Genomic DNA, 26,362 nt, shown 5'->3' on the forward strand with positions numbered 1-26,362 from the left:
GTGGAATGCTTGGAAGATGCGAGCTCGTATTTTTGAGTACGGAAAATTTGCGAATATAGTCAACAACACCAAAATCTTTGCAAGAAAGGAAAAAAAATCTCGTTGAACAAATGACGACTCACATAGACATCCCACATGCTGGCCGGGCATCTTGCTATTATATCTCCAGGGACGAGATCAGGATCAACGTCGATCTCCATAGTGCGTGCGCCATCGGCGAGTCTACCAATCTGCAAGGGGAGGAGTGAGTTAGAGTTATATTTATGCGTCAGTTTTGGAAACTGAAGTGGAAAAATTGGGAAGGGGAGTTGTGAGGTCATACTGCGATGAGAAGCGGCGATGTCGCCTCCATGTGGTAATACACATGTTATATGTAGCTAGCATCGAGGCGGCAATGCCATCTTCATTCTCTTCAGAGTGCGAGGCTGTCTAGCAACTGACACGGTCCTTGGTGCCTACGATACTTGATGCCAGATATTGAAATACGACGATAATCTGTGCAAGCGACCAGACAGCTGATTCTACTGGTTTTCGAAGTTTTGCACTGAAATGATGAAGAAGTGAATACGAAGTGTGTGAAGCCCGGAGAAGAAAAATGAATGAATTTCACGGACTCAAGTACTCATCGATGCATCGCTCGACTGTAGCGAATGAGCATGGCAAGCTCGAGATTAGGTCTGCTGAAGCCATGCTAAGCGCAACCATCAGTGTGAAGCGCTAACAAGATAAAAACATGCATGCGTACATACATACACCGATTGGCATCGATAAATCAACCACAGTTGCTCCTAGGGCAGGCAAACGGTCGCTTGAACGACACGAGGTGTATTGATGCTGAGAAGTTGAGGGAAACGTGTATTTGGACAATCCATGTGACGGACAAAGTAGTTCGGAGAAGGAAGAATTGCCTAGAATAGATGTAAGGCGTCAGAAATGATGATACGAATACTGGAAGACGCATGTACAAGGGACCGTCGGACGACAACACAAACTGTGTTGGGAAGATCTATTGGAAATCAGATCGCCGATTCTGTTAGCATTCCAAGTTTTATTATTTATCTATATTGAGCGAATTGACAGAAGAACATACATGTTTGGTTCAAGGCGTGCCTGGGAGACCAATAGTTTTCTCGCCGATGGCCCTTGTCCACAAGGTCTACTTATGAATCCGAGTCGAGCCCTTTCCGTCGAATGGCTAAGGATCGTACATAAGAACGGAGCAGAACGGGCCAGACGCATGATTCAACCATATTGAGTATAAAGAGACTTACGGGGTGAGTATGTGCATAGCAGGGAGATAACAAGTGCTGAGGGTATCAAGCGCACCTGGGAAGTATCAGTGAGACGCCAACCACAATATTCTGACATACGTACTTTGACCAAATCGCACTAGCTGTCATGCAGTGCCCGAGCAAAGAAAAAGAAAAGTGACCTGGGCGAGTCCAACATCACAGATGGCTGATAATACGCTTACACTTTACAACGTTCCATAGCGTTGGGATGGTAGCTGGGATTTTGGATATTGCTATGGTAAAGCCTGCCGATGTTTGAGACTGGTGTATAAGTGAAAGCATCATTTGATTTACCACACACCTTGTTTTGGTCTTGCATCATGAGAAAGGGATCGTAGTCCACGTCGCAGAAAAGCTGGATGTCTGGCCTGATTGGGGAAAGTAAGCTACATCGCATCTCCTTCGGCTGCGTCTACTCACTCGACTCTCCAATAGTACCAGTACTCCTGCAAGAGCTCATGTCGATAGAAGAGCTATGAACTCGCCAAGAGGTATTACGATCACATACGCCAGAGTTAAAGTGACACATATTCCGGCATCTAGGAGCAGTTAGTCAGAAGTAGCAATGATAACTTAGCATACGCACGGAACGCTACCTGGAAATCGTCACGCTACATGTACGCTACTGTGACATTGGTTAGGGCCCGTATGTGGCTTTATAGCCTGTTAGTGGCTTCAAGAATCCAAGCATAAAGGGCTTGCCATTGAGGAAGATGTAAGGATACTAGAACTTCCCGTTGAACCTATCCTCGACTTGCTTCATACTGCTCATGATTCCCTAAAGCTCAGAGTTCCATACAAGTACGATGATTGAGGTGTTCGCTTTGCGATCTTGTAAGTGCATGGACGAATCGGGCTACCATGAATGGAACATACTTGGACACAAACACCCCGAGACCATTCCGGAATGTCCTAATGACAAAGGCATCCTCGGTCACCTCCCTTTCTCTCATTACGACCTTTGAGGGCCAGCCCAATGTATAATTCGACACTGGCACGACCCGCCATTTGTGCCATCCGGTGGCGCCTGTTAACAACTTCCATGATGCGCTCAACGTGCATTTTGGAGTGAAGAGATGGATGTAGTGGTGTATAACCAATAGCGGCAGCAAGCTGGCGGTGCACGAGGATATCTGAGAAATGTAGATGTAAATAAAAGGAAAGTGACGAGCGTTGCACGGGCTACATACCCGGGAAGCGACGGATAGGACTGGTAAAATGTGTATAGATTGGGCTTGCAAGACCGTAGTGCCCGAAGGTATCTCGGGAAACACTGCCGGAGTTGAAATTGGTCAATAACCTCGTCAGTCGGTGTTTTCCATTCTCTTTCATTGAACACTTAGACCGCCACGACATCACCCTGAACCGCTCGGTTCATATGTTCCCTGCCCACTAGAAGGACAGGTTTCGTGAACGCAGGGACAGGAACGGTACCCTGGAAGAAATCAGCACTGGCACGAGCGGATGCATTCATCACAAACCTCGAGGTAGTTATATTGATTTGCGTTGAAGTGACCTTGATGAAGTTGACCAGCTTTGACTCCCGCTACGAGGGTAGACATAGGAAGATGCTGTAAAACGCGATATAAGTGTCAAGAAATTGCAAAGCCATACCCACCGCACATCAACATAGAGCACAGTATGCCCTGCAACAGCTCTGGTAGGTTCCACTTCGTCTGAGCCAGTCGCCGAAAGTAGATCGAGAAGTTGATCCGAGTTTTTCATCCCGTCCACATAATTGTGCACTTCAGGACTTCTTTGAGAAAGCGACGCAAAGTATATATCAGACGATACATACCTGAAATGCATGGAATTTTCTCCTTGTCTGCTTTTTGGCGATTTGCAAAGTCGTCTGTGATCGACACAACCTTTGGCAGCGCTACATTTGGTTGACCTCGGATCAGAGGGTGTGCTAGTGTGAGATGCGCGTTGTACCACTCTGCGGCTTTCCTGATGCCTGTGTGGTTTTTATTCGTATATCCAAAGATACAAATCTGAGCATCACCAACCTCGATCATTCCGGTCGTTCGGCGTCTCGTGGTCTTCTCGCACGATAGCAGTCTCTCTATGACGCATATGTCAGTAATGGGGGACATTTGCGACACTTCATGAGAACACCAAGATTTGAAGGATAGTATGGAACATGACTTCAAGACCAAGGACTGGGTTCGGTGCAGAACAGGAGGCGAAGTAACATATTGTTAACCGCAACAGGGCAAAACTTGACAATATAGGTGCATTCGTGAAGATGACTCACGACCTGAACTCATTGTAAAACACCCATACTTTCCGCTCGTCAGTTGTCGTGAGGGCCTTGAGGCGACTATACAAGGGTAATGACCAGTGACGGACTTCCTCCATAGCGGTTTGTAGGATGATGATGGGGGGCGTGGTAATTGGATTCGATCAAGTCCATCTGTAAAGTATCAGCGCCGTGCACGACCTCGTACTCGTATGCATACCTGTGCAAGAAACACATTAATATCAGACAAAATATAATGCCCTGTGGGGAAATCTTTGTGGGTGGTGTCCCCGGAACGCGAAAGGACAGTCTGCGCTGTCGTGTTACATGCCCTACAGCCGTTGACGCCGCAAGATATATCATCTCGAAGGTACCGTTCACGTAGAACTAAGGAGAAACGGCCTTCAACCTGCCTGCACATGCCTGTCAATATTGCGTGTCACTCACACACAATATGCGCACCTTGATACTCAAAATCGCTTCGAATGCTCTGTAAAACTGCATTTCGAATTTATGTTGGCTTGTGGATGACATGGAAGTTCTTCTCTCCTGTCTTGCTGACGATTCTTGGATACCCTTTGTACTTGTCCAGGTTTGCTGTAATGTCTTGCTATATCTTCTTGAATATAAAGGTGCTGTGAAGTGGAGTGCTGCAAAGTTGGGGTGCGATATCGCCTGTGCGACGACTCCTGGAAGTCGCCTGGGAATGAACTGGATGACGCCGGGTGGAACACTGGCCTCCGCGAGGATCTGGTAGACCAAGTAGTTGGAATACGTGACTGCTGGTGAAAGCTTCCATACAACTGTGTTGCAGATGAGCGCCGGAGCTAAGAGATGATTCGTTGAGAATGCAGCAGTCATGTTAGAACAGTCGCTCATACCACCTGGAAGGTTGTTACCGATTGCTGCGAAATTGAATAGCGAAATGCTCGTCATGCACTGCAGCCACGTCAACAACACGAGGACAACTTGGGCATTGGAGGAATTCGATTTCCTTGTTGATGTGGGGTTGACAGTGCAAGAGTGAAGATGGCTGGCATCTGGATGCGAACGCAGGGGCGCTGTGGGATGAGATTTGGCTTCTTCGTCAGTGCTAAATCGAGGTTGAGGAAAGGCGAGCTAGGATCATATGTTGATCTAACTGCAAAGGCGTGGAAGATTGCTAAAGTTCGTCCGGCGCTTCATTTTCAGGCGAAGAGCGGTGAATGACTAACGACAGGCGAGCGAGGAGTCCATGTGGATGGAACACCGAAGGCATTGAAGGCTGCGAAAGTTTGGTCGTTTCACCATTTCTGGGTGGAGAGCGGTGGAGGAGCGAGGAGTGCATTTGCAGAGGAATCTGAGTGTGTACCACCCATTGGGGAGGACTGAGAGCAGAGGTCTAGATAGTAACTACACAATAGAAATGGTGATCACTCACGTCAACATGAGCTTCCCATGCCGGCAAAAATATTGGTGAGAGCTGGTCAACACCACCAAACTAGTCAGGACAACGTGCAGCATCAGCCTGGAATGTGACTGCTGTAACTTATAATGAATGAGAAGGACTGCAAACACGGCACGTACTTCCAAAAATGACTTGTCACTGAGCAAATAGCGGGGTGTGCACTGTTTCCTGAACCATCTTGAGATGCCTTGTGTGTTCAAGTCTGTTTTTTCGTCTCTAGACAGCAGACATTGTCAGTGTCAGTGAGAGAGCGAGAGAGCAAGTGATATGTTGATACTTGCAACATTAACGGTACCAATGAGAAGTTGGCTCGGCTTCAAGCCGTGGGCCGAGCTAAGCTGGGCTAAACTGATGGCTTGACCAAGGGCTTTGGCCTGGGCTGGAATTCTCAAAAGCCAAAGCCAATGGCCTGAGCCACTAACCTCTACTGTTATCGACAACAACAACAAACTTCGACTAAATTTTTACATTGCCAGAATGATATTTCTCAATGCCACAACACGAAGGCTTGGATAGTGACCATTTGGTCATGTATGTGCAGTGCAAACTTCTAGGTGGGAGTACAAATACCACTAAGTAGTAGGGTAAGTGTCTGGGGTGTCATCTACTTCCTCCCCTTGTAGCTCCAACTGCAATTGAGTGATTCCGGAATTAGTGTCCCTGTACTTTTTCCATGCATTAGGAAGTCTATTTGAAGTTACTATAGCCATTCCAGTCTGGATGAAGGCTGGATTGGGATCATCAGGGTTCCGAACTTGAAGACTGGTGCCATGAACATCCTTTGGCTGCCAGACCACAAGAGTATTGGAAGCACTTTTAATCTGAATACCATGAGAGCTGGTATAAAAGTGTCCACCAATACTTTGAGGTGATCGGTTGGTTGTCCATGAAAGAGCAAATTTATGAGGCTGGATCTCTGAATGAGTTGCCCTAATGTAATAATTAATGGATTTATCAACCATTAAAATCAAACATACCTAGAATAATTTAAGGCAAAGACACCAGCTGGAGGTGCCATTTCCACCCCATTAAACTCATAGTAGACACCATTCTCTCCTGTTCCAACCACATATCGGCCCAGTGGATTCAAGTTGTTGGTAGAATTTCCTACTCTGTCCATGCGGCAGATATTGTTGGCCTCCAGAAAGTTGCAGAAATCACCAATGATTTCCTGGGGCAGTGAAGCCTTGCACATATTCCAAAACAGTGCAAAAACTGAACTTGAACTAAAGTCCAGTGCATCCACCTCATCAGAAGAGAGTCTGGTTGTCAGCAGGTTTTTCACCCAGTCAAATTTGGATGCAGAGCGGGATCCTGCAGAATATCCTATCTGAGCAAGAATGCCTGGATCTTCAAGCTAAAGTGTGTATATTAGTTATGCTCTAATTAAAAAAAACCAACATACCCTGATGCTTTTTTTTTCCTGCACTACATCACAGATGACTTCATCAACCCAAGATAATACCCCAGGATGGCCACAGAAATTTCGCATTACTACCGCAATGATGCTGGAATCTGCTGCATCCCTAATAATGCAGCTTTCTGCTTCATGCACCACTAGTTGGAGGTTAGAGGGATTAATGTGAAGAAGAGGTTTGCGAGGTATGCGAGAATCTGGTTGGTGACCAGAGACAATCCAGTCTTTCCAGCAGTTGTAGGCAGCAGCTTCTTCATAGATCCAATGGCCCTTGGGAGGATAGGGTGTTTGTAGACAGGATAGTGTGATTTTCTGAATGCTGTCCAAAAAGTTGTTTCTGGCAGAAGTAGAAAGATCCAGCCTAAGCTGCCTGATTAATAGATTTTTGCCCAACTTTTGGGCATGTTTTTCCTTGATAAAAATGTCTAGAGCTTTAGCAAGATCATCAGATAATCTCCTATTGCCACAAGACACAATAAAATCTGAAAAATAATCCCTGCTAGAAGACTCTGACTGGCCAGAATGTTTCTTCCATATTCTTATCAGAGCTATCTCAAAGACTGCTCTAGAATAAGGATGTGCTGCTTTGGAAAACAACTCAAGAAATTTTGAATTTTCTGAAACCTCTTTGATGACTAGAGCCATCATATCAAGGCCAAGAGCTGTTGTTTTTCTTTTTTTCCTACTATATAACATCAGACATATAAGCTTTACAGTAATAAAAATGCTTACCTTGTTGAGGAAGTCATGAAATGTGCTTTTTGCTGAAGTAGAGTCTGCAGGAAGAAGTCTAGTGGTGTGAAATAAAATATTTAGCTATAAGTCACTATGACAATATAAATGCCTACTTGGACAATGAAGTCTATGAAGAGCAATATAGTGAGAAGATCAAAGTGATGCTGATGAGTAAAGATAATGATTTTTTGGAATAACTACACTAGCTTAAATATATAAATTGAGCAGTGCACAGACCAACTACCAAATATGACCAAATAGAAGTAGTTTTGTGCCCTAAATGGTAAGCATATATCTTATCACAAATGATCCTCAGTTAAATTTATATGGTCAAAACAGAAATAGGTTTCAAACTTCAAAAACATTTCTTTTGGTGGGCTAATACATATCCTATGAATAGAGGGTACTTCCAGGATTAATATGATCAAAATACTGAGATTCTGCATCAATTCATATATCTCAAAAGCCTGGGAATCATAGTTGGTAGTATTAGTTTCAAGTGCTTCTTAGAAATGAAGGTATAACAACAATGATAGCATTGGAAAGCAGTGTCATATCCCATATATCCACACTTCTCATCCAGACCTTGGACCTTAGATCCGATCCGATGTAACGAGACAACAATTGCTGGACACTACACGAAGTAAGTAACCAGCAATATAAAAATGTTGTGGTCTTGCATGGCCTAGTCTGCTATACTTGCTAGACAAGTGCGTTCGACCCGAGGGGTTAGCTATCTGGAATAAGTCTGAAGGTAGCGAAATGATAAGTGATCAAAAGTCTGAGTGCAGGAAACAAAGTCCAAAGGTATAATCACAAGTCCGACGTTTTTAGGTTAGTGGGCTAGTGGGTTTTGGGTGCGGATTACGGAGGATAATGATAATGATAGCGAATGTCGGGAAAGCGAGCGGTATGCAGAGAATATTAATAATGATGGGTATTTTGGATAGAAAGAGCAGTAATATTCACAATGTCAACTAAGAACTACGAAATATTGGGTTTGACCACAAAGCGTCAGGAAATGGCTCCCTACCACCTCGATCCTGAATAATGCTTGATCTCAGTCCCATATATATGTAAGTACATAGAAATGCGGAACCCATAGGCGAAAGTAGCAGCCAAATATTTTGGGTCTGAAATACATATAAATAAACACGAGGCACTGTGGACTATGAGAAAACATGTAATAGTGCTTGCTACGATGTGAATAATGTGCGAAATAATCAACTACGCACCTAGTGGGGCTAGCAAGACAGGACGGGACACGGATAGGACAAGTGCACGGGAAAATGTCGGGTCCACTAGTCAAAGTGTTGGGTCTGATGTCAAAGTGTTGGATTGAACGGGAAGTGATTATTGTGCAGTGGGCATTTGACGTGGATCATGGAATAACTGAATATGAGCCTAGCGCGAGCTCGAGTGCTACACCACATCATGCTCTGGCTCTCTGAAGCCATTGACAACCTTGCATGCAACAATCATCATACCACCTCATCTGCAGACTCCAAAGTCAAGATCTGTGAATCCGACACTTTCGATGGTACTGAACCTCGGAAGCTTCATGCATTCTTCATCCAATGCGAGCTCCATTTCCAAAGCAAACCTAAGTCTTTCCATACCAGACGGGCAAAAGTCAATTTCACCCAATCCTACCTTAAGGGTATGGCACTCGAGTGGTTTAAACCAGACCTCCTATCTGATGACTCTGATGATTGTCCGGATTGGATGGATGATTACTCTGTGTTCATGTTAGAACTACAAACCAATTTTGGACCTCACGATCTATCCGGTGACATGGAAATGCAGCTTGAGCAGCTCCACATGCGCGACGGACAGTGTATTAATAAATATGTTGTAGGGTTTTAATGTCTTGCTTCACAAGTCCGTGGCTGGGGTGACAGTGCCCTGAGATGCCAATTCTATAATGGACTTCCAGCTCACATCAAAGATGAAATCAGTTGCATGGGTAAACCTTCCACCCTTTCTGAATACAAGATCCTTGCCCAGACCATTGACACCTGATACTGGGAATGGAAGGGAGAAGTTGCCCGAGAAACCAAACCCACCACCTCTAATCCACCTAAGCAACCCATGTCTGACTGGATGAATTCCAACCCATCCAGATCCTTGAGATACAAATCTGACAAACCTGCTACTCCCGCATCCTCCTCCACTTCTAAAGCTCCGTATCTTACCTCCAAGCTAGGTAAAGATGGAAAGCTAACTTCTGAAGAGCTTAAGAGGCAGATGGATAATAAACTCTGCCTATTCTGTGGCGGACCTGGCCATTCAGCTCAAGAATGCACCAAGTCAACTTCACACACTGCAGTAGTCACTCTGATGGAAGATTTATCTCCTCCGACTACAACCAGAATCTCCACTGATAAAACCATCCCTAGTATTTCCTTGATAAATGCAGTTGCCTTTTGCTGGTGTAATGAGACAACAATTGCTGGACACTACATGAAGTAACACACCAGTGGTTTGGGAGTTTTTCACCATGCAAGATTTGTTTCAAAATGTTAGTGATAAAGTTGGCATTTTTACTATACATTTTGACATAGGAAAAAATTTAAATCCTGATGAGTGCCAAAATCCTGGGCAAAATTCTACATTTTGCACACCATTTTGAGCCATGTAAATTATAAAGTTTTGAATGTGGGAAAATGTGCCTCAAAATATCAAGTAACAATGAACATTTTCCAATTGCAGGCACAATGAAATTTTTTGCAAGATAAAATGAATAGGTAAAATGTGAACTTTTAGCATGGGAAAAATGATGTGGGCACTCATTGGGCACTCATAGGGCACTTGTTGGGTGTTCATTGGGCAATCAGGGAAATTGTTGGTATTCATATTGGGTATGTAGCATACAAGGGACTACAGGGAGTCTGAGAGCAGTGAGAGATATAGATGTCTATCGAGATCTATCGAGATTTATTGGAATCTGCATTCCTCTACAAGGCATACCTGATCAAATTGCAAAGTAAAGCTAGTCCTAGCAGTAATTGCAATATCAATGGTATTCTTCTCACTGCAGGCATTTTCCCATTTTCCTCCACCAAACATCCAAAAAACATTGATTGAGAAGATAGAAATTTCCCCTTATTTTTTGTGTCAAAACATTGAAAAAAAGTAATTCATGTTTCAATGATGTTCTGTGTGTGGGACATGACACAAAAATTAATCATGTTCCTTCAAGGATCATGCTATATTTTCCATCTATTGTCTTTAAAATAACAGCTTAAAATAATGTTAATTTTCTTCTCTGTGTTCTTTAAATATACTATGTTTTTCAAATGTTCTGTGTATATTTGAAACACACAGAGAAGAAAATTAACATTATTTTAAGCTGTTATTTTAAAGACAATAGATGGAAAATATAGCATGATCCTTGAAGGAACATGATTAATTTTTGTGTCATGTCCCACACACAGAACATCATTGAAACATGAATTACTTTTTTTCAATGTTTTGACACAAAAAATAAGGGGAAATTTCTATCTTCTCAATCAATGTTTTTTGGATGTTTGGTGGAGGAACATAGGAAAATGCCTGCAGTGTCTTCATGTTGCACTTTGCGATAGTTAGGATCTCACCGCAAGAATCACTGTCCAGAATGAGACACTTTTGGTTTTTTTTGCATGGCGGAGCTGGACTTAAATCACTAATGTTAATATGATAGTGTTGAAGCACGGCTCCAGCACTGTTGGATGTGCAAAACACTGCAATGCAGCCATCAGGTGCGGGTCCATTGTCACTGCAGAATGGGTCAGGACAAGCTGTGGATACAAAACGATTATGCAGCCTGCCTCCCATGAAACTTGGTGATACTTTAAGCACCACATGATATTGAGTCAACTTCAATGCAAACTCCTTGTTGATCAACCAAGGTAAGGGGCCTGTAATGAAATAAGCCAAATGTTAAGGAGTTTACATTGGAGACTTACTGTCATTTCACTGCTTCTCCTTTCTGTCTGCAATGGCGTCCTCGATATCCTCTGCATTGTTAGCAACCCAGGGGTTGTATGCCTTGACGTCAGAAAGGTTATCTGTCGGATCACAATTGTTGTAACTAGACCAGGTGGACCACTTGCTGGAGCTGGGATCCATACTGAAACTGGATGGGACTACGGGGTCAGGTGGTGGGGTCTTGCTTTGACATTGGGGTGTTAGGTGCGATTTCCTCTGCATGTCGCAGAAGGAGATCATGTCTAGTCCTTCGAGTATTGACCCGTTTAACCTCATGCCATACCTTAAACAGTCATGAATAAAAATGGAAAAGACAGTATGCTCTGTGCTCACCTAGTAGCAATGTCCTCATGTTTGACTGTGGTGCATGCTTGCCCATGCACAGCAATGGAGCAAGTCTCCTGACCGAGTTGGTATAGCGTGGCTTGATAACCCTTCCATGCACCTCCGATAATGAAAACTTCTTTCCCGATGACATCGCGAAACAAATCCATGTTCAAATTGGATACTTTCATGACGAATCCAATAGGAACGTCCACCTGTCATAACTCAGACATGGTCAATTCAAGGAAAATAGTACTTATGAGTGCACAATCACCCTCAGATATCAGGGTCAGACGCACATTTGGAAAGTCCATGGTTTGCATGACCCCTTTTGTCTGGAACTCTGGCCCACAGGCGACAATCACAACATCTCCTGGCCTAACATCGTAACCCCTTTCCTTGGTAAACTGGAGAGTCTTGAAGGGGTGGATGTGCTGTACGAATGCCGTGGGGATGTTGATGAGCTGGTCCTGGATGACGCCCCTAGCCCAAAACCACAGCGTAGTTTCTCCCATACTAAACCACATCACGATCCCGCATTGTCCCATGTACTCTCCCGCACACACTTCTATGTCATTGCTGATTTGAAGAGATTTGAGCTTGGGGAGAGGGTCGAAATCTGGCTGCGTTGGCAGCTGGGATTGAAGCACATGAGTTAGAGGGTGACAATCTAAGTAGTATTTAGATACTTCCACCTATGTAATGTCAGACAGGGTTATAGGACGTTATATTCACCCATACCTCTTCATTGGTGGCCTCTTGACACACATGAAACAAGTCCTCAGACTTTTTAATGATGTACCCTTCTAAACCTGTGTAAGCGCCTGCTACCACTTGAACCATGTCGCCGACCCAAAAGACAGGTTTGATGTCCTGGAGTTGGAATTCCAGTTCTTGTTGATGTCCATCAAGGGTGAACTCTAAGCATGCAGAGCCAGATGCATGGTCTGTCGAGATGACCATACCCATTTCTAAATGGATTTCTCCTGTGATAGGCCTGGCTGAATCTCCGACACACAAGAATTGCAGTGAAAAGGCCACCAGAGTTTTCTTGAAGAAAGGTACATCCCACCCGGATTGAAGATGTAGTCAAATATCAGTAGCATGAGGGGAGGCGACTAGCTCCAGGCTGTCACGGCGAAAGTTTTTCGATAAAAGCCCCATGTAGTACCGCTCTCTTTTGTAGGACCATCCTACAACTCTATCGTCCTGAAGGATGTCGAACACTGTCTCGTTATTCAGCAAGCGAGCTCGGTCGAGAAGCGCCACAAATCTCTTAGGCATGTCATAGGGAAAGTCGCATGGGGGAATTAATACTGTAACAAATTCATTCGACTGTTTAGAATCGAAGACATAACCAATGTCGCCCTTATACTTCCCCTGAGTAATTTTCACCCACCCTGGGTTGGGGAGTGTGAAGTGTGAACGCCCGATCGCTGCTTGTTCTTCTTCCAAAATGCAAATATAATCTTTCACAGAGGAAGAGAATAGATCAAGCGATATCGCAATTGTTCTAGGGCTATCTGAGATAGCATAAATCTGGCTTGGTATCCAAGAAGATATGGTAACCACAAATCCCTTGCTCCTGAGATGTTCAGCAACACATTGCGTGGCAGATCCTGCGATGCATTCAGTGTCATCCCAGGTCATTAAAATTGAAATATACACTCACTGTGAAAATGGAGAAGGTACATCCTGCATTTGATCGTGCAAGAGGATGAGGCTGCTCTAGGATACGTGTTTGGCACATCCCCTTTGTACCTGTCAAAGATGTGATCAATCACTACAGATAACTTATCCTTGGCCAATAAAGTTGCTGGCAAGCATGCAACATTTAACAACCCCATAGAAGAGCCATCGTCGCCCTCCAACTGGAAGTTTTCCTCTTCTTCTTCTTCTTCCTCCTCATCCTCTTCCTCATTATCAGATGCTTCATCGTCGATAAAGGGATTTTTTGGCTACATTCATTATTTAATATAAATGTTGTGGACAAAATGAATGCATTTCTTACTCTTCAAACATGTGCATTTTTCAAGCGACTGGCTGCCTTTGGGGCAGACATGGATGTGGCAAAATTTTTGCACTGAGTCACGATTGTCGATGGACCGGAGGCACACTGGGGCACATGTCTGGCCTTCAAGGCAAGAAGATTTGCTAAGGTGAGGTTGTCATTACCGTCGCTGGAGAACAACACATCACAAGCGTCTTTCCAATCATCAGCATTGTATCGATCACCCAAGTGCAAAGTAATGGCCACCTCCATCTGAGGGTAGGTCATGTCTGTGGTGAGATATTGTTCCAGGATGCGCCATGTGCCATGATCTGCCAGCGGTGATGGTGCTCTCATCCCTGTGTCATCCGCATGAGAGAAAATGTAGATAGCATGATACAACAACTCACCTTCATGGTTCCTGACATGTTTCGGGATAGGTTCATCACCATGAGACTCGGATGCTGTGCACTTGGACATCCTGCAGTTGACATCGATTAATTAAACATACATAGTTTTGTTGTAACAAAATGCTCACAGTGCATTATTCTTTCTATATATTCAATATTCCAAAGACTATGATTATCTATCTATCAACATATTGTAGTGGTGATGACAGAAAGGAGAGATATTAACATGCAGGAACCATATTTATAGTGAATGACTAATTTGGAGGCGCTTAGCAAATACAAGACAGACAAGAATGTATTGTGGACCTTCAATGTTTTGTACAAAGCTAAGACCTATGACCTAGAACAAAAGTCCTGCCTGCCCACTTAAGTATGCCTGTCAGATACACAATAATTTAAAAGTTATGAATTCCACCATTCTATACATGTACTACTACATCGGGTTCGAAAAGGGAATTTCTGTCAAAAGGACGCACTGATATACAGAACAACTATGGGTTCAAACCCAGCTGGCCACAGCCGGCGGTGGGAATTCAGGCTGAGATTGAATCTCATGGTCATTCTGTATATCAACCCGTGTGTTTTGAAGATGTTTCCTTTTTCCGACTTCTATCTTGCTGTGCTTTATCAGATTGACTGGGTACTTGACTTGGACTTAAATACTTTGTGCTTGCTTAGGTGTTCTATTATTTAGAATAGAACAAGGTTGACTTAGGATTTGGGACCTTAAGAGGCGAGTTCAGCTCCCAATTCCACCTCAAACCCCAGCCATTTGAAATCCAGGCGATCCAGTGACTTGTGCATGCTGGATTACCCGCCATGAAGCGATGCGTGAAATGTTATGTTACAGCACAGGGCTTGGTTTCATAGGGATTTGGCAACAGCAGGGAGAAGGTTTGCAGGACTTTGATGCAAAAGTGTCAAAGGCTACCCTCATAGTCAGGGGTAGTGACACAGGAGTTATTTATGTTTTTGACAAAAATGAAGGAACACTAAAACAAGTCTTGCAACATGCCGACAAGGGACAAGTATAAACAGTGACCATGCACTATTTACATGAAATAATACAAGATTGATCTGACAGGAAAATAACTTCAGACATACGACGGTACACACAAGAGCCTAATCTTTGGGGCAACATCTATGAATGACACAGAGCTGACCATCTCCATCTGGTGTCATAAACATGACAGTACTACAAAGTCAGCAGACCGTCCTCTATCAGCGCTGAAAAACATTGTGCAGGGAATAGCCCAGCTAGCTATCGCAATGGCGCTTATAGCATATGTTAGTATGCATTGTTATACCACACACAACAAGCTGACCCACTACGCTGCAGCTCCTCGAGCTGCACAATACATCCTCATTGGCATTGCTGGGAAATGCCTGGCAAAAATATTCAAAGTTCGGGGATTGAACTCAGGACCTGACAGATGCTCATTTCTTACTAGAGAAATACATTGAGGATTAGAGAAAGGGCGAGATTCTTGAGAGGGTGCAAAGCTCGGCGGAGAATAGAAAACATGACGGACGAGTGAAGTTCATCATATTAGGCAGTGAGAAGCATGATGAGGATATGCACGCTGTGATTATTCTCAGAAATTAGTTCTAGTCTAGATATGGTGATGAAATAATGTACGTGCAAGTGATTCATGGCACGACGATTCAGCATCGGTAATGTTACCTGCAACACAATGCAGATCTACAATCATAGGTCTTGTAGCACCTGCCAGCCCTTGTTATTGACATTACTACTATTACATGTGATTGCTTGAAGTCAAGCTTATTCACTACTATTACATGCAAAGTCATTACATGCAAAGTCAACCTTGTTCTATTCTAAATAATAGAACACCTAAGCAAGCACAAAGTATTTAAGTCCAAGTCAAGTACCCAGTCAATCTGATAAAGCACAGCAAGATAGAAGTCGGAAAAAGGAAACATCTTCAAAACACACGGGTTGATATACAGAATGACCATGAGATTCAATCTCAGCCTGAATTCCCACCGCCGGCTGTGGCCAGCTGGGTTTGAACCCATAGTTGTTCTGTATATCAGTGCGTCCTTTTGACAGAAATTCCCTTTTCGAACCCGATGTAGTAGTACATGTATAGAATGGTGGAATTCATAACTTTTAAATTATTGTGTATCTGACAGGCATACTTAAGTGGGCAGGCAGGACTTTTGTTCTAGGTCATAGGTCTTAGCTTTGTACAAAACATTGAAGGTCCACAATACATTCTTGTCTGTCTTGTATTTGCTAAGCGCCTCCAAATTAGTCATTCACTATAAATATGGTTCCTGCATGTTAATATCTCTCCTTTCTGTCATCACCACTACAATATGTTGATAGATAGATAATCATAGTCTTTGGAATATTGAATATATAGAAAGAATAATGCACTGTGAGCATTTTGTTACAACAAAACTATGTATGTTTAATTAATCGATGTCAACTGCAGGATGTCCAAGTGCACAGCATCCGAGTCTCATGGTGATGAACCTATCCCGAAACGTGTCAGGTTGATCAGTCATTCAGACTGCAGGATGATGTTCGTGAGTTACAGTTCTCCATGCACAATCTTTTGCTCCGAAAGTGGCAAATTCAGGTACCCCCTAAACATCTCCTGTGTTCTTACTGACTAGCTTTTAGATCAATGCCAACTCACAAGAATCAGATTTGCAATCCGTCATCTCGCAAGATCGAGAACACCAAGAAATCCTTGAGCATAGCCAGGCCAATGCTTTCACAATACTAAATGAGAATCATCAGAAAGAACTTGCCGAGTCCCAGGTAGGGTTCTGTCCCCATGATATCTACGATGTTGACATCCTGACTTTCTGTGGCAGAATCAGATGGCGTTGGGTCTACATAAAGCACAACTTGCGCACATAGAACAAGATATGCTATTAGCGGAAAAGATACTTTATTTCAGTCCAAGGCCAGAGTAGCTAAATAGAAGTTGTTGGCCAAGAAAGAAACCAAGTTAGCCTGCCTCTCTGCTGAGTATAGCAGCAAGATAGTTTCATTGAATGTGTGTATCGACATATTTGTGTAGGGAGCTTTTGTGATATGTTTATAGAGCCAAATGCGACAAGCAAACATCGCAAAGTCCCCCCCCCCTCCCCCACTTCATGGCGCCATCTTGTAGGCAAAAAACCTGTCACCACACACAAATATTGTCGGGTTTTTGATAGTGAGTTCATGTCTGTAATTCTGTTTAATGTCTAACTACTTATACCTCAGATTCCTGATGTGAATTCAGATTCTGATGGAGACAAGGGATCTGAGCCCCCCCTGACCTCGCTATTAGCCAATATTCCAATTCAGAATGCCACCGTCAGCATGCTCATTGAGGCGCTCACAAAGGTTCTGATTCTATTGCAGACAACATCTCCAAGAGCAGCTCAATTGAAACACAAATCCCATGAGCCTCCTACCGAGAACTTCACTGATGTCCAGCGCCAAAATAATAAAGTATGTCATTTCCTGACACAAGTGACATGGCTAATAAAATGCTAGGCCAATGTTTGGGAGCTATTTTACATGGTATTCAATTTTGTGAAAGATGATAAGTATATGCTTCATGTCACTGCATTGTGCAAAGCCATATTGTCTTTTATGCGCGGACTAGGCACGGGCCCTGACCATCTCAAATTGCACTGGGATATGATGACCACACACAAATCTCAATGGAACCAAAAAGTAATCGATATTCTCTGTACCCAGTACACTTACATGTTTGAGAAGAGCCAATTGGTCTCAAGATCTTGTCAACCCATCATAGACGATATCACAAAGAAGTTTCATCAATGTCGCAGTTCCTGGAGAAAAGCCCAGCCTTGTATGCTCAGCGATGGCGCTCGTGAAACTATGCAAGAAGTAGGAGATCAACTCGTGAATCAGACCAACAAGTGATCGTGGGTCACTAGGGTCCTCACTCGCAGGGCAACAGTTAGTCATATTTCTGTTACATGTCTTGAAGAATGCTAAGTTGCTTTCCGGAAGTTTGAAACTCATAAGAAAGTCACGTCAGTTCTCCTAAGTGACAGGATAGCCACTGGAAAGGACGACCAGGCGGTATGAGCATATCTACAATCTCTTGTGGAGATGCTCGGCAAAGATGGCATGAGCTCTGATGAGAGTGAGCATGAAGATGGTGAAATTCAGGTATTTTGGCTGAAGAAGATGTCGTGGAGGGTGGACGTCAACCACAAGATGCATATCATTGATTAACAATGGTTGGCGGGTGCCGCAAACTTCACTCCCTGCAGAAGCAAAGCTGCAAAGCATTTTCGCAATGTGATCCGGGAGTCTTCTCTCTCAGCAGTTGAAGGCTTACCAAGGGCATTATACAATTCATCATGGCTGAATGACCAACCTCCCTTTGTTTACAGTATCTGACAAGAAACTCCAGAGGATGGAAATCATTGTTTTCCCCCAGTGATATGAAATACGTGATGTGCCTTAGCCTGGATTTGTTTGATTTGTTTGACGTGTTGGGCTGATAGGTTGTATCGTGTTGTAATACCTGCTCTTGTATGTGCCTTCTTTTATTCCCTGTATTCTCCCGCACTGTCCTGCTATGTAACAACATTACCTGCTGAGTCTCATTCCATGGGCAGCTCAGTCCATGATTACCACAAGCGGGTGCTGATGCGATCAGCGGAGTTTGTTTTGTAGTCATTCACTATATCAGGCACGTCCTTTCATCTTCTTTCTGATTTGAATGTTAAGAAGGATACATGTTGAGTATTGAATATGGAGGTGATGATATGTAACTAATGAGGGGTAGCCTGATTGTGAACCCTTGCTCGGCATCATAATCTGCAAGGCACCGTCACTACTCATTTCTCATTTCTGGATGATAGGTATCCTCAGCTATACATTTGTGTGAAATCTAGTACGTCCTTATCCTCAGATGTCAATTTGTCAATGTCTCACTCTGTTGGATATCCTCCTGGCATTCCAGCAAGGGTGCTTACTGTATGATGCATGCATTAGATCGTCACATGTGTCAGGTTCATGAACTCACCTCTCCCACAAATTAACAGAGGTTCTAGTTTCATGCTTGGAACTGTTTCGAGGGCAAATAATCCATGTTTCATGGTGTTCCAAATGTGTTGTGCTACAGGTGAGATGACATTGTTGTCGGTGCAGTGCTTAATGAACATGATCAATATAGACTGTGAAATGAATTCACTGCCGTACGTCTTGTGTGTCATTTGTTTTTGGGTTCTCTACACCCTGTGAGTGATGCTTCAACATCATGTCATCAACTTCAATGCACAACAATGCACCCTTGGCCTGCAAGTTGGAAGGATCAGTCCAGTTCAGCATCTACCTTTGTTCGACTGGTGTAGACCTCCGGTCCGTTACCCTTTCATCCGATCTGCTGGACCTCTTCAAAATTCCTCCGGAATATCATGAATTTGCAGATGTGTTCAACAAGGGCAAAGCTAGCCAACTTTCTCCTCATTGTCCCTATGATCTCAAAATTGAGTTAGAGGAAGGTACTAGTCTGCCCCTCAGAACCATCTATTCCCTCTCCACGGTTGAGCTTGCAGCCCTCTGAAAGTTTCTTGATGAAAACATTTCCTCCGGCCTCCTCCATTCCTCATCCTCTCCTCATGAAGCCCCTGTCCTGTTTGTCAAGAAAAAGGATGGCTCCCTCTGCTGTGAAGAAGTAATAGTGACTTGCCAGCAAGAAAGCTAGAGCACTAATAAATCCAACTGAGTGCGGGTGTGCTGTCTCAACCCAAGAGGATTGGTATGAAGCACTTCCTTCAAGTATAATGCGAAGGGAGCAAACATGGAACGGAAAATAACTAAGTCGACCTTGGAAAAGTGAGTCCGCTGGTAAGAGTGAAAGCGAGACCACAGGTCCGGTGAGTGTGCGATGTGAAATGAATGAAAGTGAGAGGATCCTAGGTAAAGAGCAGCAGGTTTCTAGGTAAAGCACAGTTTTGCAAGTAGTGGCTAGGTATAGATGAGGTTTGAGGCTGAGGTATAACTAGGTATGAAAATGCTAAGTTGGAAACCGAGAGCGGTTCGGATCCACGCAGAGCCTAGGTAAGGAAACTTAGAGGCACGTTCTTGGAGCGGTCAAGAACACACAGGTTTGAAGTGAGAAGTGAACAAAGCTTGTCAATTGATCAATAATACTAGGAACGTCTAAGTGACTCCACAAAACAAAGGTAGCATCCGAGGGAAGAGAAGTCCCGTACTGTATGTAGCGCGCAAGATTTTATCCTACTGCATGAGCGTCCAGAACCTGTAGGCGAGAACTATAGTGATTAAACGATGCAGATAAGTAATGTGTAATGGGAGTGCGCACAGAACGAAATATGCAGTTATATGTAATAAGCCTTGATATTGTTTAGTCAAACCAAGAGAAAATGAATATGCACCAATGGAGATAGGTGGACATGGAAAGGAAATGGATGGACAGTGCGGAACGGAAGTGCGGAGCAGATATGCCTGCAGGAGTATGTCGGATAGCATCGACCGAGGTATCCCTGCCATCAGAACACCAGAAGATGAAGTGGAACATATATCTCTCCATACTCCTTGACACCTATATCAAAAGACACACTTTGCAGCCCAGGGAGGATGCAAGTGTCACAACGCTGTAGCACTTGGCCTCCGGCTGAATTCATGTTGGCCTATTTTGTTACACCTTTATTTACAGTCATTTTCCTCACAATAGGTTCGCACTTTTGCTGCTTACCTAATCATGTTTCACTTCACCTAGTACCCTGACACCTGCACTCCAAACCCCACACAGTTTCTACCGAATACTCACAGTTTTGCTATCCCAGAATGCTTGGTGCCTCCGATAGTTAGTTACAGGCTGCAGTTTTATCGTAAACTCCTGGTGTTAGATTCCCTACTTCCTACCTGCTGTCCAGGAATTACTATCTGTTACTGTTTGCATCACTTTCACTTTCCTCCTGAGCTCTGGCCTCATCAGAAGCCCTTGGGCTGAACATACTGCTCCCCTATACTTGCCCAGCCCATATCTTTCTTTTACACTGCCTCTGTGTGGATTTCCATGGACTTAACCAGATCACAAAGAAAGTCCGATATCCATTACCCCTCATTGCTGACCTTCTAGACTCTCCGAGCCATGCTAAAGTCTATACTAAAATCAACCTCTGATCCACCTATCATCTTGTCTGGATAGCAGAAGGAGATGAATGGAAGACTGCATTCCGAATGTGCTATGGCTCCTATGAATGGTTGGTGATACCGGAAGGTCTCACTAATGCTCCAGCCACATTCCAATGCTTTGTCAATAGTGTGTTTGCTCATATGCTGGATGTATGCGTTATCGTATATCTGGACGACATCCTCATCTATTCCCAAGACCTTGCATCCCATAAGGAACATGTCCAAGATGTTCTCCTCCATCTCTGAAAACATCGACTCTATGCTAAACCCGAAAAAATGTGCATTCCACACCACATCCATTGAATACCTTGGTTACCTCCTATCTCCAGACGGCTTGACCATGCCATACGAGAAGATCTAGGCCATTGTTGATTGGCCAGAACCTCGGAAAGTTAAGAATATTCAGAAGTGATAGAAGGTGATGGAAAGCTAGTAGAAAGTGACAGTGATATGGTAGCAAGTGATTGCGGGTGATAGAAAGCTGGTGGCAAGTGATAGTAATATGATAGCTGATGATAACAAGTGTTATGTGTGCATCCACAAATGCAAAGCAGGTAAAAGCAACATCAGCAAAAGTGCCCAAACCTAACGAGGCCTTGGAAGGCCTAATAAGACCATACACGACCTTGCGAATATTGGAAGGCCTGTGATGCCTTGCGAGGAAATAGCCCTGTCTTGGATGGCCTTCTGAGAGCACGTCTAGGATGGCTTTTCAAGGGTGTGCTAGGTAGGTTGACCTTGCAAGGCTGCTGAGGCTTGCAAGGAAATACTAGGTCTTACTAGATCACTTGAGATTTGTGTACATTAGAAGGCCCCAAGAGGCATTACATTAGCATAACACTGGTAGCTAAAATACATCAGTTGCACGAAGTCCATATAGCAAATTCCAAAGCGGGCATTAAGTCTATGTCAGCAAAAGCAGTAATGCGAGAAACAGAGAATGAAAGTGCAATGAGAGAGACACAGTCCTAATAGCCATTAGCCCTCTTTCATACGGAGGTTCTTCGAGGAGCATCAGGATCGGTGATTTTCTTCCTCCCTCTCTTCTTTGAGGGAACGGGCCCAGGAGCCATTGGAGCTTGCGGGGAGAAGTTGATGTCATTGTCAGTCAGATCTGACAGTGGGGGTGAGGGGCGTTGAGGCGGAGATGCTGGCTGAGACTGCTAATCATAATATCACTATAACGACAAAAAATTGGTCTTAGCTGTATACCTGAACCACATTCAATGACTGCTTGGTCACATGCGCACTTAGTGAATCCCCGTGCTCATCACAAGCAGCAGGGCGTCGAGGTTTTGGCTTGGGTTTTGGCTTGGGACATGGAGGCTGATCCTCATCATTATAGTGGACGGAGGCACTTGCAGGATGCTGAGGCTTGCTTAGCCGAGGTCGGTGTTCCTCTCCATCGGAATCTGTAGCTCTACGGGCAGGTTGTGTCGAAGTTGGAGCCTCACCATGATCAGAGGTGGAGTACCGAGGTTTATTGAACTTTGGAGGCAATGGCACGTGGGGGTCAGATCGAGGCTGTTTGGGTTGTGCTGCTATTTCCAGCTCGTCGGCATCATCGTCGAGAGAGATAGGGTGCTTGGATTTGAGCTTGCGAGGGGGTGGGGTATCTTTGTCGTCATCTGAAGTAACCTGAGCGTGGTGCTGGTGCAGGGGCTGTGGCTTTGCAGGCTGCTCTCACCTCTCCAACCGAGGGTGGGTTGACTGTGTTCGTGGTGCCGCAACCTCATCATCATCATAAACTGAGGTGTGGTGCTGCTTAGCATTGGAATTTGGGTGAGATGGTGAGTCACTGGCAAGGTTGTCACCTGCTCGCCGAAGCCGTTTGGGTGCATGTGCTACTATATCGTCTTCGTCATCGTACTCCACAGGGCGTGCTTGCTTACTGGTTGAGGGCTCTCGATACCCATTAGGGTTGACCGGACGTGACAGCACTGGGAAATAAATATCAGTACCAGCATTGTATATACATCTATCACATACCATCTGATGTACCTAATGCAGAATGGCGTGCAGCTCGCTGAGCACAAATTTGTGCAATGTTGTCCTCACTTTCCTTTCGCATGAGCTTGGCCGAGTGCGAGTTGTCCTTAGTTGGTTTGACATGCCTGCAAACAATTAGCACTGAACTGACCATGCAGCAAAATGTACCTGTTCCACCACGTGAGGGTGTCTTTGACCCATGGATCGTCATCGTCGTCTAGCATTTCAATGATGGCCCAGAGGAGCTCATCCAAGTCCATGTCGCCAATACACCATGTTCATTGCTGAGCGCTGCTGATCGTAAAGTATGTCTATGGGTTCATGAGAGGGGTATTGATACCAATAGCAAAAGAGCTAAACTTACGATAATGTGAACATATGCAATGATGTATTTGTTAACGGCTGTCAGTCCCCATGCACAATTTTTGGATGGCTTTGCAGAGTTGCGAACATTTGATGAGTCGTTCATGATGGATGATGGTCCAATAAAAAAATGTTTATAAAACTATAGTAACTTCATTATGAATAAATGACAGTGTAGAAGATGAAGACGCACCCTCAGAACAATGTGGTTTCGAAACAGGCCATGTGTCTTCTCAGCAGCGTCGTAAACGTCATGTTCATAAAAGAATGTTGGCCAGTTGTGTGCCGTCATGGTGATTTCGCCAGCTTGCAAGGCAGCCATAGCACTGAACATAGTGACATCAGTACAAATAATGAAAAGTAAAACATACATATGAATCAGGGTCCTCATCAATCCAATCCAATTTCTTCCGAGGGCAAAGCAAACGGGCCAACTGCGGGTGATTGAGCCCACACATCAACTTATTCTCGATTTCTGGAACTGGTGGGTCAAGAACATCGGCCTTACTATACATATTTAGCCCAATGTATTGCAGGCCCTTGTGCTTGACAGAGCTCAGATCTGCGGATCTGCCATCGCTCATACCCTTTGATACCTGTAATGCAAAGATCAGTTGTCAAGGTCAGATTTGAGTGGAAACAAGTGCATATATGCACATATAGTCACCATTGCAATGATCATGTTGAGTTTTTTGCTTGATATGTGGTCGAGCTCGCTCTTGAGCCCAGGAACATAGTCGATGATGCCATTGTAAAGTAACAAATGCTGATTGGTGACATCTTCAGGTCTGTAGCGAGTTAGCTGTCATGTCAGATAGATATAAGGTACATACTGTTTCAGGTCACGCTTACCCCCTCGGTCAAATTGAAGACCGGTCTTGAAGGCTGTGGAAGGTATGCCAAACGTATCCAGAAGGCTCGAAGCCTTCCTCCCTGCGTTTCGGTATAGTTCTGTGTCGTCCATTTTTGAATCCTCATGTTTCCTGCTTCTGAAGGTCAAAATTGGTATGGTACAGATCAAATTACATTACCTCGTTACGTTCTTGCAAGAGCTTGACGAAATGGAATTGATAAGGTCATCGGTGCTGGTGTCACTGGAGGAATGCCTGTGCTTGCATTTGCTGGGCCTTGATGGTTCTGGCGACTCCGACCGTTTATGTTTATTCTTGTGTTTTGCAAGTTTTGCAGGCTCCGGAGAGCATCCGATGGAAGAAATGGTAGTGCTACGTACATATATTGAATGTGAATTAGGGGGATCAGAGGAGCTTGACGATGCGCCAGGATGACGACGCAAAGACATGATGTGTGGAGGGTCAAGGATTAAGGGGTAAATATGTCTTATTGATGTGTTGTTTGTTGACTGTCATATCCCGCATTCCGGACCCGGACCTATCACACACATCATTTCCGGAAGTCTGGATCTGGCCGACGTCTATCTATGTCTGGATCCGACCTGCGTCTAACTTCCGTGCCTTATCCCTTTGTATGTTCCTACTCCAGTTAGACTATATCATTTTCCGTACCTCATTTCATTTCCGCCTTTATTTTCATCTGTTCTACTCTCCGGGTTCATTTACTATTTTCCAATAGACTAGCGTTTGACTTTTCTATACGCTCCGTCCACAGCTTTGTATAGCTTTGGACTGCGCGTCTCTGTTCTCCAATAAGTCCATAGTAGTATATAAACCCTGTAGAATCTATGTACATCCTTAGTTCGAATATCATCTTAGACTCTGCTCATTCCCTCCTCCATCCGACTTGAGTTTCTCTCTCGTCGACCTCCGCTCGTCTTAGGATTGATTCCTATAGACTTGTCACCTCCGCCTCTACCTCTGGTAGTCCTCCGCTGTTTCCTTTCTAGTTCAGACTTCGTCTGGATTAGTCTAATCTCTTGTTCCCGAACATCCGCCGGAAATCCCACGCATCGGACATCAGACTTTGGACATCGCCCGACGCCCTCCGGACATTGTCTGGTAACCTTCGGACATCGTTCGACAGCCCTCGGAAGTTAGGGGCACGTACTCGGGTAAGGGGCACAGCGCACGAGCTGAAGCCAAGCCCTTTGGATCCAACCTTTGAGCACATTCTTAACATTGACCAGCATTTGCCAGCTGACTTTGAAAAATCGTACGCACAATTCGCACTTTGTCATGATGTTGGCGATCAAACTGTGAATGGTGCTTGCAGCTCTACCCTCCTCACCTAGTAACTGCCTTTGGTGTAGCCGGGTGGCAAACAGTGTAAATAGGTGGAGCTCGCACCTTAATTTTTCATACAGCAACTTAGTAAGTGTTCATTTCTTCAATTTTTGATTGCTGAACAACTGCAAAATGACTATGGCTTATCTGCCAAACATTACCACGCTGGTATGGACTCACAGGAGCGCAGCACCACTCAAGAAGAGCGTCTCATCTTCACCTGCCCTCACATCTTCACCCGCCCTCGCACATACCCTACCTTTGCCAGCAATGCATTGATGCTTTCAAGTTCTGAGCAGACACCTATGAAGTCTCTGGTTGTTCCTCTTACAGCAGGTCCTGATTTGGGGTGGCACAACAACGCACACCTAGATATCGTAGGATACAGCCAGATGAGTATGTCGTGGCTGCGTAGAATCTATTTTGATCCAAGAATACTTTTAGCGATGTCTTAACAGAACGAGCGCTATGGTGCCCAATGCCAGACACCCTTTCAATGGAATGGATGTAGATCTAGATTTCTCCTCGCCGTCCACACCTTCTGCTGCAACCCCCACAGTGTCTTTTGCACTCTCGCAAGCTGCTTAGGCGCCCTCATGTGCAAATCCCTAACTAGGCATCCACATGAGGGAGGTGGTGCCTTGAAGGTGCGTATCCCTAACCCTACCCTAGTCACAATGCGCTCACTACATTTACAGTTCTCCTTACAGCCATTTTGAGCGCCTTCACCAATGCTGCTCCCATCACCCTCCCGGCACAACGTCCTCATGGATTGTTTCACGCCTCACCTATTGCGTCTCTCCATGCAC

At 44.4% G+C, this 26,362-nt stretch overlaps 7 protein-coding genes across 7 annotated transcripts; 2 read left to right on the forward strand and 5 right to left on the reverse strand.

Annotated features, from left to right (window-relative positions):
- Positions 1–1,475: 1,475 nt before the first annotated feature.
- HD556DRAFT_1213429 (glycosyl transferase) lies at positions 1,476–1,827 on the reverse strand (the record flags this gene model as incomplete). Its single annotated transcript, XM_041296616.1, has 4 exons — positions 1,476–1,537; positions 1,587–1,660; positions 1,713–1,765; positions 1,801–1,827. Coding segments are annotated over 4 exons (216 nt in total), but the record flags the coding sequence as incomplete, so codon positions are not given.
- Positions 1,828–5,553: 3,726 nt separating this feature from the next.
- On the reverse strand, positions 5,554–7,043 carry HD556DRAFT_1234771 (uncharacterized protein; the record flags this gene model as incomplete). Its single annotated transcript, XM_041297686.1, has 3 exons — positions 5,554–5,911; positions 5,959–6,338; positions 6,387–7,043. 3 exons carry the CDS (start codon positions 7,041–7,043, stop codon positions 5,554–5,556), a joined length of 1,395 nt encoding a protein of 464 aa, XP_041161610.1.
- A 4,047-nt stretch (positions 7,044–11,090) lies between these two features.
- Positions 11,091–13,899, reverse strand: HD556DRAFT_1307185 (uncharacterized protein; the record flags this gene model as incomplete). Its single annotated transcript, XM_041300002.1, has 9 exons — positions 11,091–11,388; positions 11,439–11,644; positions 11,729–12,064; positions 12,171–12,436; positions 12,566–13,048; positions 13,102–13,190; positions 13,224–13,387; positions 13,450–13,778; positions 13,830–13,899. The coding sequence occupies 9 exons, from the start codon at positions 13,897–13,899 to the stop codon at positions 11,091–11,093; spliced, it is 2,241 nt and encodes a 746-aa protein (XP_041161611.1).
- Positions 13,900–16,292: 2,393 nt separating this feature from the next.
- HD556DRAFT_1307186 (uncharacterized protein) lies at positions 16,293–17,748 on the forward strand (the record flags this gene model as incomplete). Its single annotated transcript, XM_041300003.1, has 5 exons — positions 16,293–16,385; positions 16,483–16,623; positions 16,982–17,026; positions 17,077–17,307; positions 17,353–17,748. 5 exons carry the CDS (start codon positions 16,293–16,295, stop codon positions 17,746–17,748), a joined length of 906 nt encoding a protein of 301 aa, XP_041161612.1.
- Positions 17,749–21,801: 4,053 nt separating this feature from the next.
- HD556DRAFT_1361847 (uncharacterized protein) lies at positions 21,802–22,665 on the reverse strand (the record flags this gene model as incomplete). The annotated part of the gene is made up of 2 exons (XM_041302654.1): positions 21,802–22,166; positions 22,216–22,665. Coding segments are annotated over 2 exons (624 nt in total), but the record flags the coding sequence as incomplete, so codon positions are not given.
- A 21-nt stretch (positions 22,666–22,686) lies between these two features.
- On the reverse strand, positions 22,687–24,319 carry HD556DRAFT_1307187 (uncharacterized protein; the record flags this gene model as incomplete). The annotated part of the gene is made up of 8 exons (XM_041300004.1): positions 22,687–22,943; positions 22,993–23,117; positions 23,161–23,237; positions 23,357–23,497; positions 23,549–23,681; positions 23,812–23,951; positions 24,023–24,143; positions 24,189–24,319. 8 exons carry the CDS (start codon positions 24,317–24,319, stop codon positions 22,687–22,689), a joined length of 1,125 nt encoding a protein of 374 aa, XP_041161614.1.
- Positions 24,320–25,723: 1,404 nt separating this feature from the next.
- Positions 25,724–26,142, forward strand: HD556DRAFT_1471185 (uncharacterized protein; the record flags this gene model as incomplete). The annotated part of the gene is made up of 2 exons (XM_041308437.1): positions 25,724–25,930; positions 25,998–26,142. 2 exons carry the CDS (start codon positions 25,724–25,726, stop codon positions 26,139–26,141), a joined length of 351 nt encoding a protein of 116 aa, XP_041161615.1.
- Positions 26,143–26,362: the final 220 nt, after the last annotated feature.

This window comes from Suillus plorans (assembly GCF_016647745.1).
Source record: "Suillus plorans strain S12 chromosome Unknown HD556scaffold_20, whole genome shotgun sequence".
Taxonomy (NCBI): domain Eukaryota; kingdom Fungi; phylum Basidiomycota; class Agaricomycetes; order Boletales; family Suillaceae; genus Suillus; species Suillus plorans.